Consider the following 20,439-nt stretch of genomic DNA (forward strand, 5'->3'; position numbering starts at 1 on the left):
CTGGTGATTTTAGTTAGGGTGACCATAAGCCCGAAATAATACGCGCGCTTACGAAACCGTTTTAAAATCAAAATTTCGATTTAATTTAATTATATTTCATTTGTTCAATTCTAGAGTGTTTTACGTTCCCAAAATATATTGAGCTAAAAGAGAAATGAAATGAATTTGAAAAACGCAGCTTCAGTTCAGTAAGTATTATTAGTTTATTTAATGTTGTTGTTAATGCATTACAAATTATCAATATTAAATATTTCAGATGGTTTTATAGCTTGAGTTTCGTGTCTCTTCTGTTCGTGTGTGCCTGGTTGACTCTGTGCAAATTATACATATTTTCCAGCAATACTTAATGTTTATAATGTTTCAGCATTTCGAGCAGTAATAGGTTCAAATCGAGTTCTATCTGTTGTAATTTAGTGTTGCGTCCAACGTTAGTTAATATTTATTATTTAATTGTTCTATTATTTTACGGTATAAAGTTAGTTTAGCTAGCTAAAAAACACATGTACAGTCGCGTATAGGTATATATGTATATATATTTGGTTTTATTGAAAATGTTTGCGTTATTTTTCAAATAACCGTTCTTAAGCTGACAAAAATTTAAGTTTAGGCATAGGCTTATGTTACAATCGTCTTATTGGCCGTTTTTGGGAAGTGAGTTGGGTTAGTGAGTTACTTTATCTAATCGAGGTAAATAAAAAAGTGCTTTAAAAAGGTGAAAAGTATAAGTATTTGGAAAATTGTTTGTGAGCTTGCGGAAAGAGCTGCTTAAACTGTTTTGTGTATATATTTTTGATTTTACTTTGCATTCGATATATGTACGGTTCTCTCATAGTTTTAAATGCAGTTATTGATATTTTTAGAGGGTTCTATTAACTTTGCAGTTTTAAGGAGTGTATACATGCATGTATGCAGTTGCTATATTACTTTGTTCTAGCTGCTTAATTGGTATCTTGATTTTCTCTTGTATAAGTGTTTTATGTTGGCTGTAATGGACGTTTGATGATTATTCGCTTCGAAATTATAGCAAAAAGTGCTTGAAACTTAGGCTGAAGATAGCGCACGATACAAACAGATGATCGTTGTATATAGAATATGCTCGTATAACTAGTAAGATTTGTATTTAGCTTGCGTTGTTTCGTTATCGCATTCGATTCGATTGGTTTTCGTTCTTACAGCTACGTGTTCCTTTGAAATTGGATTTCAATGCAGTGCCATCCTGCGTTCGCGTCCTTGAGCAGGCCTGCTAACAATAAATTAGTGCTGGTTCGCAGGACGGGCCTTCCCCGCCCCGAATCGCCAACGGACTAGAGTAATAGACTAAATTTAACAATTCCTTTGGGGGCATCAGATCAGAGACTACAGCTAGGAAGTGGGCGTTCGTTTTAGAGCAGGGATTCAAACGGATCAGCAACGCCTTAAAAAATAAAAAAGGGGATGGATTCTGAATATTCCTAAACATATATTCACACTTAATTAAAGTATTTTTGCAGACTGTTCGTGTAACTTGAAATAAGTCAAAATATATTCGAACGCATAACAAAAGTGTATGTTTGAGTTGTCTTTGCTCTGGTATACATGCTTCGGTCCCAATAATAGAAAACAAACTTAAGTTTCGTTTTGAATCCCCGTTTGAGAGTTGGGTGCTTAGATGGTCCACACCTGGACCTTTTCGGCCACCACACACCAGCTGGCCCGCTCGTAGTAGGAGCTCACGATGTGCAGGCTGGCCACATGGTGGTTGATCAGTGCGTCCAGCTCGCCCTCGCGGAACACATGGTAGTAGCGGTGGTGGGTGCTGGCTCCACCCTGCGAGGGGCTGTCCAGGGAGTTGGTGGAGCTGTTCGAGTGCTCCAGGGAATCGTTGGAGGGCCGCTGCTGGAGATTCGCCGCCTGGTTTGGCTCCTTTTGCGATTGCTGCTGCTGGGTCGTCGGTGGTTGGACCTTTAGGGCAGCCATGTTGCGCCTGCGCTGGCCGTAGTCCGACATCCCTTCGCCCAACTGATCACCGCCTCGGGCCTCCAGAGCCTCGGCCTCGGCATCCTCATCCTGTTCCTCCTGCTCCTCCTCCTCTGGTATGACATCGTCCTCATCCTCGCGCACATCACTATCCCCATCGTCCTGCAGCAGGTAGGCTGTCTCTGGATTGAGCTGATAGTGTCGATTCCTCTTGTAGTTGAACTTGGAGATCTTGCAGTGCTCATAGACGCCAAGTGAGTAGCTGGACTCGTTCTCCTCCTCCTCCTCTTCCTCGCCGTCCTCCTCCTGGATGGTGAAGCTGCGGGTTTGGGAGGAAAGTGATGAGGTGGACGAGCTCACCGGCGATTGTTGCAGACTTGGCTGCGTGGAGAGGTTAGCTAGCATCAGACGACGTTCCCTGAGCTCATCGCGGAAAGCACTCAGATCACCATTAGAGCGCTTCTTGCCGCCACCCAAAATCTCGGACAGATCTCCCATTCCGATCCCATCCAGATACCGGCACTCAGTTCGATTGGTCTTGTCATCCAGTTCCCGCTGCAGTTGGGCAGTCAGTTGTTCCGCGAATTCCGCACAATCCTGCTTCTGAGCGGCCTCCCTCTTTTCGGGCAGCAGGGGTGCACTATCTGCATTCAGGATTATATCATCTTCGGCCTGGGACCGGGAGCTGTTGATCTGGAGCTCTCCTTTGTGGTACTGCTCCTGCTGCAGGCTAATCAGCTGCGCCAAGCTGGGCTCTCCTTCGTCCTGGGAAGCCGAATTGGAGTTCGCGGAGGCGGCTTCTCCCTCCTCACTTCCCGAGGGCACTTTGGCCGATCTTGGTGCACTTATAACACTGTCTATGGAATCGGGAGAGGAGGGTTCACTGGAGTCGCTGTCCAGGTCGTCGGTGGCCGGATTAAAGAGCTCCAGGGAGAGCAGTTTGGTGGCCAGCGATGTGGTGGATGCTGAGGTGGACACGCCGGATCCCGAAGCTCTCCTAACGATGGGAAAGCTCTGACGTTGCAGCTGCAGAGATTGCTGCTTCCGGAATTTGGGAATGGGTGGCAGATCTCTGATGGCCTGGCGGGTGATCCTACGCACCGGTGGCGATTCCTTGAGTGGTTCCTTTGGCAGCTCCTTAAGCGGCTCCTTCTTCTCCTTGGGTGGCTCCTTTTGCAGATCCACGTGCTGCTCCTTTTGCAGCTTGATGTGGGCCTCATCGAAGCTGAAACGAGCCGGTTTCGAGGGTGGAGTCAGGATTGCCATGGCGGCGGAGACGGCGGACGTGGACTGAGGCGGAGAAGTCACCGTGCCCTGGATGGCAGCCGGGGAATGGGCCGGAGTGGGAGGGCAGGGCATGATTAGCGGCGACGTTGGCACTGAGTGAGTGGGCGGCAATCGAGAGCCGGAATTCACACCCTGATCCCGACCAGCGGCTCCTTGTGCCCTTTGCCCATTGCTGGAGGATGAGTTGCTCGAGCTGGAGTTGGAGTTCTGGTGCTGCTGCTGGTAGTTCAACTGCTGCTGGTGCTGCTCCGGCTTGGGTATGAATATGACCGAAGCGAAGCTGTCCTCGGACTCGATACTGGTGTCCGACTGCAGGCTGCTGTCCTTGGAGGAGTCCGAACCGGACTCCCGGGAATGCCGCCTCGCCTTGTCACCCTGACCGCCATCCGCACAGGCGGGACACTCTTGCTGATACTGGCTGCAGTGACAGAGATTGCCCATGGTGCACTCCACACTGCTGCAGTACGTCACTGGTCCCGAGGTCGACGATGCGGGCAGAATTAAGTGGGACAGATGGTGAACCGGATGGTGGTGGTGGTGATGATGGTGCTGATGAGCCGTCGCCGTCACTCCCTGCTTATTGTTATTATTCAGCATGGGGCTCTTGTCCAGTTGAGCGGGGTGCTGGGCAGGATTCGGCTGCGCCTGCGGTCCACTCTTGATGTTTTGGATCAGTTTACTTATGCCCGTTTTGGTCACCCGCTCCAGACTGCCTGTCGAGCTCTTGATTTTGGTGGTGAAACCCTCACGGATTACCTGCAGTCTCTTGGAGAACAGCGCTGATCTGCACAGGAAGGCTTCGTTCAGCGAGGTTTGCTTTTGAATGCGCTTGCGCACCCTCTCCTTTTCCCTCAGCCGATTGCAGGCCATCAGATCCTCGTTCAGGGAACTCTGTTTGCGCAGGAAAGTGGGTCCACCAGTGGGTACTCCAGTGACTCCTCCATCACCAGAATCACCGGAAGGAGGCGTGGCCGTCGACGAGGCATGCTGATGAAGATTGCCAGCATAGCAGCCACTCTTTGTGTACAAACTGCTGCTCACCACGCCATTGGAGCCATTCAGACTACTTACCACCTGAAAGGATTCGGATGCGGGAGGCGTGGCGGCGTCATCCTCGCACAAGGACTGCTTCTGCTTGATGAGCTTTGGCCTACGGCTCAACGTGTTCCCAGCACTTGCCGTGGTGGTGGGTGAATGCCTTCCATTCAGCTGGAGTTGCATCTGCAGTTGCTGGCTCTCCGGCGTATTGAGTAGCAGAGCCGCTGCACTGGCCTTTGATTCACCAGGAATCAGAGGACCACCCAGGCTGGGAACACTGGAGCGCGAGCGGACAATCTGGCGGGGCGGCGGCTGCAGGATGCTACCCAAGCTGCGGGATTTGAGGCCGGCTGATAGTGGCGGATCGGGAAAGTCCTCAAAGTCCTCCAGGCGACGCAGCTCGATGGGCAGATCCTTGGCATCCTCGTAGTCCAAGCTGCTGTCGTTCTTGGTGTCCTTTGAGGACCACGAGTCCATGAACCACGCATGCCGACGTCCACGGGCCAGTTTCTATGGTTACAGAGCATACAAATAATTAGTAAGTTATTAATTAGGAGCGAAAGTGGCTTTGGTTTACCTGAATGGCTCGGCGAACAAAGCTGTAGCAGGATTCCCCCGGCGATGACGAACTAAGGCTGGAGCTGTCCCCATCTCCGGCCGATCGACTGGAATTCGTCGAGTCCTCGGTGTAGGCATGGTAAGGCGGCTGGAAATTGTCGTCGTCCTCCTCATCGGAGTAGGAGTAGTTTCGATTCTTTGGTGGCTGCCAGGGTATCAGCACATCCTGCGACTCGAAGCGACGATGTCGTTGTTCCAGCGCCCACACGGTGATCACAACCCGACCACCGATCCTTAGGATCCTAGCCAATTCCCTGAGAGCCTGGACACGTCGCTCCGTGGTGGCAAAGTGGTGCACCACCGCCAGCGACAGCACCGCATCGAAACTGTCGTCCCGGAAAGGCAGTTCCAGATTGTCGCACAGTGCCACCTGGAAAGTAAAACAAAGAAGTGGTTTTAGTTATGGTACATTATTCATAGAATTTCTAGTTAATTATTAATATAAGTATTATTGACATTATTATTTTAATGGTTGCCGCCTAAGTTCTAGCTTTCGTTTCAGTCATTTTCCTGGCTATATTTAGTTTTCTCATAGTTTTAATAATTTGATTGATTCACGGACTTAATGATTTCCCCAGGTGGTGGTAGCACAACACCATGAAATGCCGACCGACCAGCGATCTCCGGGGAAGCCATGCCAATTAAGGTGTGTCAAAGATGACAATCCTCACAGGAGCCTCTTTGTGGGGTCGGAGCTGCCGACATGCCGAGCTCTGGTCGCTGAAATCGAGTCCTTGCCAGAAACCTCCCACGGGAGCTGCCCGCAAAAGTATGCTATTGAAATAGTGTAAGCTGCAGTGAGTAAGGGGAGATGATGCAATTTCAAGCTCCACACTCTACAAGACCATCAATCGGCTTTGAGAAAAGTTGAACAGCCCGGATAGACTGCAAGAAGTAGGAAATTTCCATTTCCATTTCAAAGCGATGCAGCCTGATTGAATAATCCACAAGCAGTATCCCTTTCGGTTGGCTACATCATTTGGCAATTAGTAACTTTTCCACGCTGGAAAAACAAAGTTATCTGTGTGGCTGGCTGATTGGAAGTTGACTTCGACCATTTGTCATTCAAATGTACGCTGAGGGAAAAGCCCTGTTCGAAAGTAGAATACTTCTATACAAACTGACCTAACACAATGTGGCCAAAAGCGGTCCACGTTCTGGCATATCCATGCCCATGCCATTTATATTCATTTTCGTGTCATGGCCAGAACCGATGGTGTCAATTACCATCATTGGGTTGAAGGGGAGTTAGGCAAACAAAGGTGTATTCCGTTCGTTCAATATAATATCGGATGAAAAACTGCTAAGCGCGTCAATGGAGAAATTTAATATCGATTCAAGCTGTTCGTTCCAGGAAATGCAATTTGCAGCCAATATAAATTCACAATTTCCTTGGAAATTTCATCGCTCTCAATTCTCGTTTTGCGGCATCAATGTTACATTGCCCGAGCAAATACTTGATTAAATATTGGAAAAAGCAATATATATATATTATGTTCATTTTTCCGATAAAAAGCCATCTTCTTTGCTGCAATCTTGTATTTCCTGCTTCCTGCTCTACCGTTATCGCAAATTTCTGTGTGTATTTGCACTTTCCATGGCTGTGGGTGTGTTCTCCTGCAGAAATAAAAATCCTTGACCCGCCTAGCCTTACACTTTGCCCAGAGTTTTCCGCTTCAGGTGCTGCTGCTGCCGCTGCCAGGTGGCTAGAAACTCAGACTGAGCCTTTAGGAGCTCGAAATCATTCGCAAATATCAATTAACATAAGTGTTTTTCGGCCCCTGAGCTTTGGATGGGCGTTGAGCATAGGAATTGGGAACTTGGAATTGCATTTCAATATTATAGTATATTTAAAGAGCTATTTAATTTGGTAACATTTAAAGAAATAACGCCATTAAAGCTTTAGTTACTAGCTGTTCCTTTATAATATTGCCATTGCAATAAAGTCATATTAAACTCAGTAATTTTTTACCAACATTTTTAAACGTATTAAATAGTGGAAAAAACTGAAAAATTAACTAGTTTGAAGTACTCTATTTTTCTTTGGATACACAATGTGAAGTGAATCATTGTATTTTCCTCATGGAAACGCCCAAGCAAACAAACGGAATCTCATGCATTTTAGGTAAGCAATCCTTTGTTTCCCGGTTATGAGCATGACTCTTAATGCATTCTGATGCAGCCCCATTCATCTGAGCCCTCCCCCCCCCACCTCAAGCCCCCACACAACATATCCCCAGCACTTTAGTTTCTCCTTTCGATGAATGCGCACGCTGACAGCTTTCCTTTATTTGCAATGTTTTTGCTCTAGAGCGCTATACAAATCGTATTTATAGCAGTGGCCATTTTTCACACACGGGGGTTTGGCTTTTGTGTGTGAATGCGATGTGTGTAGTGTCACGCGGGTCGGGCACATGACGCCTTTGGAATTTATGTTGACGGCGCTTTCAGGCGGAGGAGTGTGTCAGGTGAGAGTGAAACACGTTACGCATACGCCACGTTGCACGCTAATGAGGCCAAAGCGCAGCGCAAAAGACGCAAAAGACGGAAAAGACAGGCGGCGTCACTCTGAGCCGAAAAGGAAAAATATATAGCATGAGTATATACATATATATATACTACTCATAGTGCTCGTCCTTTATGCAGTATCTCTTTGCGGCTTATTTAAATGGCGCTTTAGCCCATCAACGGAGCCTCGGGCCAGCTGAAAATTGCAGGTTTCACCTGGCCCAGATAAAAAAGCCAAGCGCACTGCACCTGCCATTATTGAGTTTCACTTTTTATGTTTGCGGCAATGCTTTTCCTTTCACCCATTTGTATGCGCCATTTTTCGGGACGCTTGGAGATTTACGAGCCGGAGTCTCGAGCCGTGGAGTGCGATTTTTGGCTGCTCCACTTGCAACGCTTTTATTGCTTTACAAAATTATTGAAAATCAGGCCATGCACGAGCTGCAGAAATCAGAAAGTTGCAACTTTTGTGCGCCCGGACCAAGTTAAATTGGTTTTGCATAAAGTTTGCGATTTCGCAGCAAAATGCAAAACTTGCATTCGCTTGCATGTCACGTGCGCATTTTGTGCATTTGCTGTCGGCTGTATTTTAAACACATTAGGCAAAATAGCAAATACAAATAAATTCCGATCGAATTCGTTTTGCTATGCAAATTAACGGGCAACAGTGATTAGAAACACATGTGGGCAATCAGCGTTGGGCAAGGACTAAATGTCAAGGACTCGCCGGCAAACGATTGGCAATAATTGGAGGCACCTAAACTCCAGTGCGGGTCATGGTAATGTGGCACGTTATTAAATAAATTAAGTAAACGGTGGGCGAAATGCAGCAGCTGCTCCTGCAACCTTGCTGTCAATTCCACGCGAAAGCAATTTAAATGCGAAGAATGCGTGTTGTCGATTACGGCGAATGGGAATTGTGGAAAGCAAATGAAAAGCCCGTTCTTCTTGGGAAATGGTACTCGGTCTGCGCTTTCCGCCTGCAAATGGCACCATAAATAAACGCCCAGCGTTAGTAATAGATTATGGCAAAAAGCATTGCATACCTCAGGCAGCTGGCTATATACCACTATAGCGTCGGTTTCACGCGCAGCAGGAGGAGGAGCAGGGGTATCGCAATTTATTGTTGTTCCTTGTGAAAGGAAATGTAATGTTGGGTTGTGGGCTGCCACGAGCAACTGCACCAACTGCAGCCACTGCAGCAACAGCAGCAACACCGGGACAAAAGAAAATGGGGAAAACTATGCAGCAGAGTTGTGTCATTGTTGAGCGAATATTGTTCAGGAGGGGGGAGGGAGGTGGAAAACTAAGTGCGCTGTACTTCATGTTCATTATGACATAGCCGAGCGTATCACTTAATTGTGCCCAGAAGTTCGAGGCGTGCTCTTCCACCCCATAAACTTTACCATTTCCGAGCTTACTAGAGGACATATTGTTAACGCAATTGTCCCGAAGAGCAGTAAAAGCCTCACACAATTTTCGTTAATATGAAAAAGATCGGAATGAGACATGGCTAACTAATTGAATCAGCTTACTTGTAGCTTCCTTAAATATAAAATGTATTTTATAATAGTGAAAAGATAAATCCACATTTTATGAACCCCACAATAGAAGTCTCTAATTTCTAATCTCCAAACGACACTCACAATTTAGCAATTTAGTTGTTATTTCAGCGTGCGTATTAGGTTCGAGTAAATAATTCACTCGTGCAGCATGCACTCACTCATTTAATATTAATCCTAACCCCATTTAGGATCCAAATTGAAACGGAAGCTGCTGCAGCTGGAAGTGCACTAAATCCAATTGGCGATTATGCATCCCTTTTGGCTGCCAACCATGTGCACTTTATGGGATCCGCCTGGTTAACTGCTCCTCCAAATGACTCCCCTTTTACGGCACCGTTGTGGACCATTGCAATTATGAGGCACTAAAAACTCCCAATGCAGCCGGCGAGCGGAACATGTGCGAATAATACCCAATGATAAGCATAATTTATGCGTTCTCCTAATGGCCAAGTTAAGTGGAGCAGCCAGCATTTGAATCTCTCACTTCCCCCATTTTGACCCTTGGATGGTTAGGTGGGGGGGAAATGGAAAATGGGTCAATTGTATGGCGAGGAGAACGGAGCTACAAGGAAAACACGACCACACCAAACACATGCAATTAGCAGCAGGCTGCAATTAGATTGCACACAAACTTGATGAGTTCATGCGATGCTCATTTTGCGAATTCGGTTAATTAAGAACATACTTGGGAACTTTATGGCAAGCTTAATCTGATATGCAAGCGTGCGAAGCAAAAAATTTCAGTCTGCTCAAAACAAAAAAAAAGTAATTAAGTTAAGATAAACTAATTGTTGCTATATTTCTGGAAGAAGTTGTGCTGCGCAATTGTCATCGCTTGCATTTCAGTTGATATATAAAGGTAATTATACAGATTTTAAAGTACTGGTAATCACATTAGTTCCATTTTGTAAAAAGCTATATATAAAGGCACTTTGCTGGAAAAATTAACTAGAATTTTAAATGAAGGCCCTATTTGGGATTTTGTTTTTTCTATTGGTGACTTTTGCAGCCACTGAAGCTCAACCTCAATGGTCTTGCACTGGACGCATACAAGATTGGGTTAACCCATCCCGCAGGCATTCGACTAAAAGGAAATGCACTGAGGGTCGAGGCAAATAAACATTGTTAAACAATAGTTTGTTTTTCTTTTATATTAGTGTGTGAAATGTTATTAGTCAAGGTGGTTAGCAATGGCTTGTTGTAACGAACTCACCTCGCCGCCCTTTTCGTGCGCCACTTTGCTCAGGCGGTAGCATCGCTCCACGCCAATGGTGCAGATGGCCGGATTGCACTGGGTGAGATACCTGCCACTGCCGCAGCCCACGTCGCAGACCACGGAGCCGGGATCCAGGCCGCTGAGGAAGTGGGCCATCCGTGGGCGGACTGGACCCGTGGGCTCCTCACAGTGCTCGTACACATCGTGCACATAGGCACGCTCCAGAGCCGCCGATCTGCCACTGGCATCGCTGCTCGAGGGCTTCTCCTCAACGGATTGTGGCGTTGGTGGTGGCGCAGTCTTTGTTGCCTCGCTGACAGGTGAAATGGTTCCGCCTGCTCCGGAGGACCCTCCTCCTCCTCCTGCTCCTGCTCCGCCCGATCCGCCCGTCGCGAGTGTGGCTGGCGCGGTTGGGGATATAACTGTGGGGGCCAAATCACCCGCTTGCCCTATGCTGGATGCCGCATTTGTTGCAGTTGCCGTTGTCAATTGCTTGGTCATTGATGCTGCTGCTGATGCTGATGCTGCTGCTGCTGTGGCTGCTGCTCCTGTGGTTGCTCCTGGCGTTGTGTGGCACTTGTCATATATTGTCGAGGGGCAAACTTCATCTGCAAGGTATATAAAAATAGAAGGCGGATGTTAGTGACTGCATTTCACACGATTTTCGTGTCAAGAACATGACGCTTAGCAAACCCATTTCAGCATATAATAACTTGCTGTACAAAATGGTGGTAAGCATTTCTATTGCTATTTTATTTTATTTTTAATGAAAATACAAATGTATACAGATACCCAAATGAATGGAAAGTCCTTTAGCTGCTTCTGCGAAAAACTATTCCAGAACGCTTGTTTCGATTTCTAGGAAATGCCCCTTTCACCTACTTCGTTATGCAAACTGCAGTGTAATTTATAATCCGCCAAACAATTTGTATAATTAAGCCAATTGCCCGCTTGAATGCAGACCATAAAGTCAATTTCAGCCCGACTCCTTGTTGCATGCCGTTGGAAATTTAGCGAAAAACGAAGGAGGACTGCGGTGCATGACATCAAGCCGTAAAAATCGTTAGAAAAACGTCAGCAAAGCCCACACAGACACAGGCCAGTTGCATTCCGGATGTGTGGCAACTGTTTTGGGTTAGCATTGTTGTTGACATTTTATAACCATACTTCCGGTGGCACTTCGAATGGAAATTTCAACGCCATCGGCGCAAGCAACTGGCCATTGTCAGAGCCAATAAATTGCGTTAAAATGCTGTTGCACAAAGGCCAAATGACAACGAGTGGGTCGCACCGCTGATGGGCATTATCAGGTGGGTGGTGGCCACTGAGTGCGGATAGTGGGTGGCTGGAGGACATTCGCAGGGAGCCACAGCAGCCGGCAGTGGGCGCCAAACGACATTAGTGCAGTAAAATGGAATTATAATTGAAATCAGATTAAAAGCAGTTGTAGGGCCAACAATGACGCAGCATTCGGAAGGAGAGAATGGAACTAGGACCTGGGAACTGGGAACTGGGACCACGTATCAACTCATGTCCTGTGGGCGTTAATGAGTTGGCGCCCATTCTGTGTGTATGTGTTAATAAGCACTGTAAATGAGTTATAAATGTATTTTATGACATTTTGATTGAATTCATGACTTGGGAAGGGCAACTAGCGAACCAAAGGAGCGCTTGTCATAGTTGGGGTAAGAGAAAAGCAAATACGAGGGTATTGCTATGTCATATGATCCTGGGAACATTTAATCAGCGAGCTCTTGGTAACAAAGCCAGTAAATCCGAACATTCTTGGGAATTCCTTAGCGATTTTATTAGTTTGTTGGAGAACAATATAGCATAGTTGTCATGCACTTATAAAAATATTTAACGAACAGTTTTGGTTACTAATAATACTTTTAAGGAACATTATCTCAAACCCTATTAACCCAAATTATACATAAATTATAAACTCGTGAGCGTCTTTGGCTTAAAAGACGCCAATTTTAAAAACCTTTTCTGCTTATGCCTGCTCATGCCGCTTATCCCAGATAGCTTTCCTTTCATTTTGAGCCTCCGCTGAGCATGATGAGCACTCATTAACATTGTTTTCGTGTGCCTGCCTTCTGGCCTAATCAATAAAGTGCTCTTCCATTACCCATACGCCGTGTGGTCCAGGCGGATGCTTACCTTTTGCGGGGCCGTTGCTGCGCTGATAACTCGCATTCAACAAAGCCGTCGAGGACGCCAGTTCCGCTGATAACATGCGACAACAAAGCCGATGGCCTGGTGATATAGATATAGATGATGGGGATATAACGACGGCAACGGAAAATCAATGTGCATGCATAATTTAAAGTCTGTTGCGGCACTTTAGACCCTTCGACAACCACATCCACATCCACAACCACATCCACATTGGCTGTTGTTTGCCTGATGATGGGAATAGGGAACGACTTTGGACTCACGACAACTTGGCGACGCGCGAGTATTTTTAGACTTTCGAAGCGGGGCACGTTCTGTACGATAATTTGCTCAATTTATTTTTGAAATCTATCATTATGGCAACTACACGGTGTAATTGTAATTGTGTTGGGCTTGTTTTTGTTTTTTTTGTTGTTTTGTTGGCCACTATGGCTAAGGACACACGCTCTCCTTCTCCTGGCGCTGCCACACAAAATAGGATACACAAAATGCGGGCTCCACGGACTCCTGTCAATGCCTCTGGCATATGACGTTTCCTTTGTGTGCGTGCGTGTGTGTATGAGTGAGGACTTATGTGTGTGTGTGTGAGTGTGTGAATTTCTGCTTCTTACTGTCACTTTTCACATGCACTTTCCCTTTACTTCGTTTCATTCGCGGGCCTTACCAATTAAATTTCCATTATCGCCTTCGATTCGGATTTATTCTCGTATTGTGTTTAATTTCTAGGACACTGGCACTTGGCGCTTCACTTATACATATATACTCATACAATATATATATAGCCGAATTGCGACTTGTGTGCGCGTGTGTGTGTGTGTGTGAGTGCGCGTGTGTGAGAGGTCCTGTCTCAGCGATTGTACCGTTGCGTTAGCCGTCTGTTAGCCCTCGTGTCCGTTCTCTCGGAGTCAACGTCGCGTACTAACGTGAAAAGCAACTTGGACTCCAATGCGTTTGTTCAAGGATGTTGCTCCTGCTGCTGTGGATCGCATTGGAAAAGCTTCCCCAACTTGACGAAAGCTTTGCGAAGTGGGGGCCACCACAGCTGACAGCTGTTCGCAGAGAGGGAAAGTGATGCGGAGAATCGGAGCGGGAGAATTCGCCAGTCTTTGAGTTATGAGCGCTGTTCTTTAAAAGGACTTTCACCATGAAATGGAGCATTAGGCTTGTCTGAATAGGGCAATGCTATGAGTTCTTTATGTTATTAGTAGTATTGTTTTTTAGTTTAATAGTAGAAGTTACAACTGCGTAAAAATTGAGGTATATTTATTTATAGTCGTCCGTCCTGCTTATCACACGAGTAATGAAAGTTGAGTCTAGAAATTACAATGTGTGCTTAAGTGACCTGCCACTACCAATTTCTGAAACCAATTGTATTATTTTCGATTGAATTTTTGCAAACCCATAAGATTTTAATTTATAATGTCAAAGCCCCATCGCAAGCTCAATGGCCATCCAAAAATAGCCAGAACAGGGCAATTAAAACGACAAAAGAAAGAAAAGCTCGAGAGCCGTCTTTGTTTGGTTAACGCGAGTCGGCTTGTCAAATTTCATGAATGAACCCCAAAGCGCAATTGAAGAAGTCACAAAGTGAAAAACGGGAAAAGCGGGAAAAGCAACAACCGCAGAGGAAAAGCCAATGCACAGAAATAGAAGCTTCGTCGAGTTGGCCAGTTGAAATGTGTCGAAAATAGCAAAGAGCCAGCCACAAAATAGGCGAAAAATAGCTCGACGAGCTGCCAAATGGCGCAAACTCAACCTAGATTGTGTCCCTCTTCCACGCCCGTATATCCTTCTCACTTGCTCCCGATTACTTTTGATGAATGAAAAGCTTTTTGTTTTGACTTCACCGCTATCTGTGAGTCGCGTGGAAAATTGCCAAGTACGACATGGGGGCGGAAAACTCCCGCCAATGTCGCTGTAGTTGTAATGTAGCGCCATCCTCTGACGTCTCCGCATAGTAAAAGCTTGAAAATGGGGGAAAAGTGGGGGCTTCCTGACTAGCTGGCTTCCTGGGAGTGGGTGGCGCTCGTATCTCGGGCGTCACATGTCTTTTTTTGGGCCGCATGACTAATATAGGCAAATGGCAGGCGACTCGCAGGACGTGGCGCACATTTGGCGACATGCCACAGTAGATACGCATTCTTAAGCAATGTGCTTCTATACTTGTAGAAATAACTTAACTTCCATCGACTTTTTCAAAAGAATAAATATTTATTTTAATACAATTTTCAATAAAATGTTAATGAATGAATTACTGATCAGGCAAAGATTATATTTCTTTTGTTTAAAAAGGCTTGGAATACAAATTTTCCCTCAGTGCCGAACTTTAACTCGAAATGTCTGATTCTGATTTTTACCGGCAGATGGGTTGATGTCGTCACACCCATGGAAACCCTGCTGAATGATTCACCAGTTGGTGTGCAAGGACTGGGTGTTACGCAGATTGTTTCGACAAAGAAAAAACTTTTCTCTTGCCAGATTGCACTAAACTCGGAAGTTTAGAAGTGAAAGCGACTTTTATGATTTTGGGGCTATCTTTAGCGTGGGCCCAGACGTCACAGCCGGTGACGCGTTGAGGTTTGACTTGATATTGGTGTTGTAGAGATAGAAACACATCCCACAGCATAATATATATGTACAGATATATAAATAAATAGATATCCATGTGCCATTCGATGTTTTCTCGCCTTCGGGCGCACGCCTGCCATCTAACGAATGGGGCATCATTAGTTCTGTCATAGTCATAAATCATACGCCCTGTGGACCGCTGCGTAGCCGGCAGCACGCCAAGGAGGCAAGACGGCAAGGAGGCAAGGACGAGCGGAATTGCGGCAGGACTGCATTGCTAATAATGTCACGTAGCACAGCTTTTGACAGTCAAGTGTCACACACACACACTCCAGCCGGAATCCCAGATTAGGCACTGCTCAACATGGCCAATTATGGGAGGCGGTTGCAAGGATCTGCGGTGCGGCATAAGTCCCACTCCCTTGGCATATTTCTTCTCTAATCTCGCGCAGAAGCACCAAATTTAATTACAAAAACTGTGCTGGAAATTATGCCAAAGCATACGCAAGGACGCCAGAACATGGCGGCCATACGAAAATAAACAGGAAAATGGCAACGGGGGCAAAACTCATTTCGCAGTGCTATCGCCGCCCGGCAATCAAAGCAAACCGCCCACGAGCGAATCCTTATCCTTATCCCTGTCCCAGTCCCTGTCCCAGTCTCAGTCCTTGGCAGGCCAAGACATTTCCTTTTTGTGTGTCGGCAAATGAAGTGCAAATTATGCCAACGGCCAGTGCAGGGAAACAGCGCGGAAAACAAAGCGCTTTTCGCGTTGCCGCGAAAAGTATGCCATCCACAAGCCAGAGATTGTGGGGATTTTTCGAAAGGGGATTTTTCGGGCGAGATTACATGGTAAAGCATAACTTTATTGAGGTTGGCCTGGATCCTACAGGATCTAACTCATGCCAGCCACCATCCCCAGCCCTCTAATGTTTTGCGCGTGGCATTGTCAGCAAAATCGGCGCCATTTGAAATGGTCGCGTGTAGTCGGTAGTTTGTGGCAACCTCGCTTTTTTGCCTTTGCCGGCCTTTGTGGCGGCTTGATAGCATATCTTGTTGCGCATTTGTCCATGTGCCATGGTCAATGTTCTTGCCCCGGCCAGTGTCACCCTGACGTCAGCGTCCTCCTGGGACCAACCTCCCAACACCCACTCATCCAAGGCCAAACAAATGGGCGTCCAATGTCGCGTGACGCACAAGGATATCGGCTCTTGTGATTGCCGTCGCTGTTTCGCCTTAGATGATTTTTCCTATGGCTCGTCTAGCTTTCGTTGTTTGCCCTGTCACGTGTTTGCCCAGCCAATTAGAGTTATAGCCCGATTAAGAAAGAGCCAGGAGGCGAAAGTCGCTGAGCTTTCGCAGCTTTCACTTAGCAGGCGCACAAACCGTTCTGCTAAAAATATGTGTTGCGATGCAAAAATTACAGGAGCGGTTCGATTCAGATTCGAGGCCCAAAATAATTATTTTGATTATAATAATTTGTATCGATTTATTATATATTTAATCAACTTCTGTAAGTTCTTGGTTCGTAGGTGATTCAAAATGTTGGACAGTTCTTAGCTGAATTCACGTACTGGGAGCGTTGACTAGAAGTGCTTCATTCCACACTCTGGGGCTAAAAACGGGTGATCTTGTTGTGGTCGGGCGAGGGCGGCAGCGAGGACACCGAGGATCGGGAAGGACTCTGCTGGGGTCGAGGTGGAGGACGTTGTGGATTGATGTTGGCATTGGCCTGGCGGAGATTGGCGAAGAACTGCTGGCGACGTGGCCCACCTCCTCGCAGGGGTAACGTGGGAATCTCACTGGGCGACTGGTGGTTCACCTCCTCCTGGGAACAGTGCCGCATGGCGGGATTCACGCACTCGTAAACACTCTGTAAGAATAGAGTTTTAAGTTAATCTGCCAAGTTTTTATTTTGGTAATTTTCTGCGAACCTACCTGTTCTGAGGAGTATTGATTGTTCTGGGCGAAAGCCAGCGAAGTGAGTGAGGGCAGCGCTTGGGCAATATCCGACCGCTCGATACCCCTTACAATGAGGAAGGTGCGCGGTATCAGGATGCCCACCAGCACCGCCCAACCAGAGGCCTGCAATCCCAACGGAATGGCCGCATCCCTCCACTCGTCCCCGAACAGGGATAGCGCTATCCAGGCCACCCAAATCACCATAATGAGAACCGATCCAATGACAATGAGTATGCCCTCGCGATAGTTACGTTGGGATCTGTATATAGAGGGTATCAAGGCGCCCACACAGCACAGCAGCGCAAAGTCGTAGGCCAATAGGCCCCACAACCAGCGGCCATAGTAGATATTCTCGCAGGACACGGTCTCCGAGGCGACGTGCATCACCACCAGAAGTTGCACGGACATGCCCACTTGGGCCACCACACTGAAGGCACAAATCACCGCCTGGATGTAGCCATTCACGTGGGATAGGAAGCCACCTTCGGAGCCAATCGAAGCCAACATCACGGCGCGACAGAGGAGCAGGGAAAACACAAAACAATAGACCAGGGTCATGATGAACACCCTAACCGCACACAGGGTATTCAGGGTCTGGGCATCCTCGAAGGTCACATGCGAATTGCGCTGCTCACCCACGTATTCAATCGAAAAGGGCACAAAGGAGCAGAAGACTAGGATGAGGGAGAGCAGGAGGAGAATCGAGGTGGCCGGATTGCCCTCGAAGACGTCGCCCAACGAGATGCGCACCACAATGAACACCAGGATGGCCAGCGTGGCAATCAGGCCCAGGATAGCAGCCGTCAGCCCCGTTGCCACCCATGTGTCCATCTTGATGCGCCAGAACATCACGGACTCGCCATCGAACAGGAATGGATACCGCCTATTGTCACCGGCACTGTACTGGCAATTGAACACCTGACCGAACTTGGTCTTCAGCTCCAAGCTGGTGTGATTGTCCCGATTGTAGTGGTAGTACGTGGTCACATTGGTCACAAAGTTCTGCGACGCAATCTCACGCAGTTCGGTGCGCGATTCACCCGTGATCTTGTCCAGCGTCAGCACCTTCTTCTGGTACATCTGAAAGTTCATGGCGGTGCCCAGCTTGCGCATCAGCAGCTGCGACAGGATCTCAGCCGTCTCATGGGCTTGTCGGTACTCCGATGTCCGCCAGTCCTCGATGAAGTTCAGGAAGTTGAAGCAGCTCTCCAGCACATACAAGTCGTTCTCCTCGCCCCGCTTACAGTGCTTGGACAGGGATCCGCGCAGCCAGTTCATCAGGTCGATGATGGAGCCGGCAAAGCTGAGGACGCGCGATGGCACCACACTCTTCCCGATTAGAATCTCGTCCAGAGCGGTGGGCGTGGCGTCCAATTCCACGGCAGTGCTCAGGTCGATTTCGTTTTCCATCAGGACAAAAGCTCTGTTTGGTAGGTCTAAAAAGAAAACAAAAAAGAAGTATAAAAGGTTAATCTCTAACTTAAACAATAAATCAAATGAATGATGTAAGTACCCACCTGCCAGAAATTCATCGTCCGTTCTGTCGGTGGGCACGGAAAACAGAGTGCCGTTTTCCTTGAAGTGACTAGCCAGCTTGTTGCCAAACATTATGTAAACATTCTCGTCACTCTTGAAGTGCATGAGGCACATGTGCTCCTGGCGAGCGGCTTCCATGAACTCATTGTACATCTCCAGCGTTTCGGTTGCTATTTCCACGGATGCGATTTTCTCGCCCCAAGGCATCTGATGCAGCAAGTGCGCAACCTTGGGAAAGAGATGCGCCCGCGTTCCCGGTATTGGCCAGATATTGTATTCCAAGTCCTTGATAACAGGCTCCAGTTGTTTGTACAGCTCCCAGTCCACGAATATGCCCATCGAGTACGTCGTGCACTGCTGCAGAAACTGCACCTCCTGGAGCAGCAAGTTCTCGGCCAAGCTGGCGTTGTCGATGCTGATGGCGCGAATTCCTGCCATTCAATAAGAAAGATTTGTTTTTGGTGCACATATATAAACAGCGATTCTTTACCAACCAATTTCAAAGTCTGCCCTAATAAGATTGGCCTGGTTCACACGATTGATAACGAACAACGCGGAGTCGGGGTCCTTGGTGAGGACACTGAGCACCACATCGCCTTCGAGTATCCTGACAAACTCCTCCTGCTTCCGTATAACCGTGCCCTCATCCGCACTGTTCACCGTCAACTGCAGACCATTGAGACATATTTCCGGCACCAGACTGGCAGTTGTGCCACTGCTGGCTCCCTCGGTTGTGGATGAGATGAGCGGGGCCAGCTGACCATCCACGGAGCTGGAGACTTCATCGTCGGTGGTTGAAGCCACCGTGGTTGGGGCCTTTGTGGTAATACTGGTGGGCTTGGCCTGCTGACTTGTGGGCTGTGGTTTGGTTATTCGAAGGGGAGCGGACTTCTTGGTGGGTGATGTCAGCTCTGCTCCATGGCACTCCAAGATGCAGAGCACAGTGACCAGGATGCACAGGAGAGCTGTGGAGGAGTACTTTGAATTAAACCCAAACGAACAACAACTTGAATCCTTCCTTTAAATTAAAGTGCCTTTGTTCTGTTTAGCTCGGTGGCTTGTTGAAAGCCAAGTCGATTGACCGGGTAATTGATTGAATTATAGTTGAATCAAACATGCACTACAATTTTCTACATCAAATCAATCTTGAATTTCGAGAAAAATACAGGTCTTGAAATATTCCCGGAATGAGAAATCCCCTCAAGTTGCCATTCATTCCATTGCACTTCACTGCTGCCCTACGACATTTACTGAGCACTTACCCACTGGTAATGGTTTTCTTCGTCCAGATTGCAATACTCCCTTGACCTTCATTTTTAAAGTTATAAAGGTTTTTAATTAAATACAAAAAATGTCCGTTGATAATTAAGCAATGCAGCAGTCTTTCCTTCAGCATGGACTGATAATTGATATCATTTTATTTTATTTTCGGTTGCTAGAAGGAAGAAAGAAACTGGTAAGTTGGATATTAGCCATTGTGCACAATTGTATTTTTTATTTTTAAACTGTTGCCATATTTTTGCCGGCCACTTCAACCATTTTGCCGACTGCGTGGAGAGTGCTGCACTTTAATCGCATTAAAAATTGTCACACTAACACAGACTTTGGCTTGGCACAGTTTCCAGTTTTCCATGTCCGTTTCTTCGTGATTTTCCCCACTATCAGTGCAAAAGTAATGCGGTGGAAAATATTTCTGTTTCGCATATTCTCTCACTTCGGGAAAATCAATAGAGTTTTTTGTGGAAGCCGAATTCTGGAATTTATGGCACTGCACACACTCATTACACAGATTCACGCACTGGGCCCTCTGACAGTCAGAGCCACAATAGTTTTGGTAACAGCCATTGGCGAAATAAAAAAATACAGAAGAACAAGGGAACACAAATTGAACGCCTCAGTGATTTTAGGGTCAATTAAACGTTTCTCGTTTTATATTTGCCCAGTGATGTACGCAGCACTCAAACCATACATACATATATTGTATGTTATATATATATTTATTGTTGG

The 20,439-nt window shown here is 46.9% G+C and overlaps 2 protein-coding genes across 2 annotated transcripts; both read right to left on the reverse strand.

Moving 5' to 3' along the window:
• Positions 1-263: 263 nt before the first annotated feature.
• On the reverse strand, positions 264-13,222 carry LOC122620024. Its single transcript, XM_043797291.1, has 5 exons — positions 13,031-13,222; positions 12,352-12,447; positions 10,186-10,796; positions 4,859-5,269; positions 264-4,791 (listed from the first exon to the last, which is right to left on the reverse strand). The coding sequence occupies exons 2-5, from the start codon at positions 12,425-12,427 to the stop codon at positions 1,645-1,647; spliced, it is 4,245 nt and encodes a 1,414-aa protein (XP_043653226.1). The 5' UTR covers positions 12,428-12,447; positions 13,031-13,222; the 3' UTR covers positions 264-1,644.
• A 3,291-nt stretch (positions 13,223-16,513) lies between these two features.
• Positions 16,514-19,746, reverse strand: LOC122621086 (protein bride of sevenless). The gene is made up of 5 exons (XM_043798833.1): positions 19,695-19,746; positions 18,927-19,397; positions 18,414-18,863; positions 16,873-18,332; positions 16,514-16,807 (listed from the first exon to the last, which is right to left on the reverse strand). The coding sequence occupies exons 1-5, from the start codon at positions 19,744-19,746 to the stop codon at positions 16,550-16,552; spliced, it is 2,691 nt and encodes an 896-aa protein (XP_043654768.1). The 3' UTR covers positions 16,514-16,549.
• Positions 19,747-20,439: the final 693 nt, after the last annotated feature.

The sequence above is a fragment of the Drosophila teissieri genome, chromosome 3R (genome assembly GCF_016746235.2).
Source record: "Drosophila teissieri strain GT53w chromosome 3R, Prin_Dtei_1.1, whole genome shotgun sequence".
NCBI classification, from domain to species: Eukaryota; Metazoa; Arthropoda; class Insecta; order Diptera; family Drosophilidae; genus Drosophila; species Drosophila teissieri.

Bases quoted from the DNA above. Each gene is read 5' to 3' on its own strand.
- LOC122620024 (XM_043797291.1), bottom strand. From the start codon at position 12,427: ATGTTATCAGCGGAACTGGCGTCCTCGACGGCTTTGTTGAATGCGAGT. The intron at 5,270-10,185 runs GTGAGTTCGTTA...TTTACTTTCCAG, and splicing joins CGCACGAAAAGGGCGGCGAG to GTGGCACTGTGCGACAATCT. The intron at 4,792-4,858 runs GTAAACCAAAGC...CTGTAACCATAG, and splicing joins TTGTTCGCCGAGCCATTCAG to AAACTGGCCCGTGGACGTCG.
- LOC122621086 (XM_043798833.1), bottom strand. From the start codon at position 19,746: ATGAAGGTCAAGGGAGTATTGCAATCTGGACGAAGAAAACCATTACCA. The intron at 18,864-18,926 runs GTTGGTAAAGAA...ATTGAATGGCAG, and splicing joins TAGGGCAGACTTTGAAATTG to GAATTCGCGCCATCAGCATC. The intron at 16,808-16,872 runs GTAGGTTCGCAG...CTATTCTTACAG, and splicing joins ATCAATACTCCTCAGAACAG to AGTGTTTACGAGTGCGTGAA.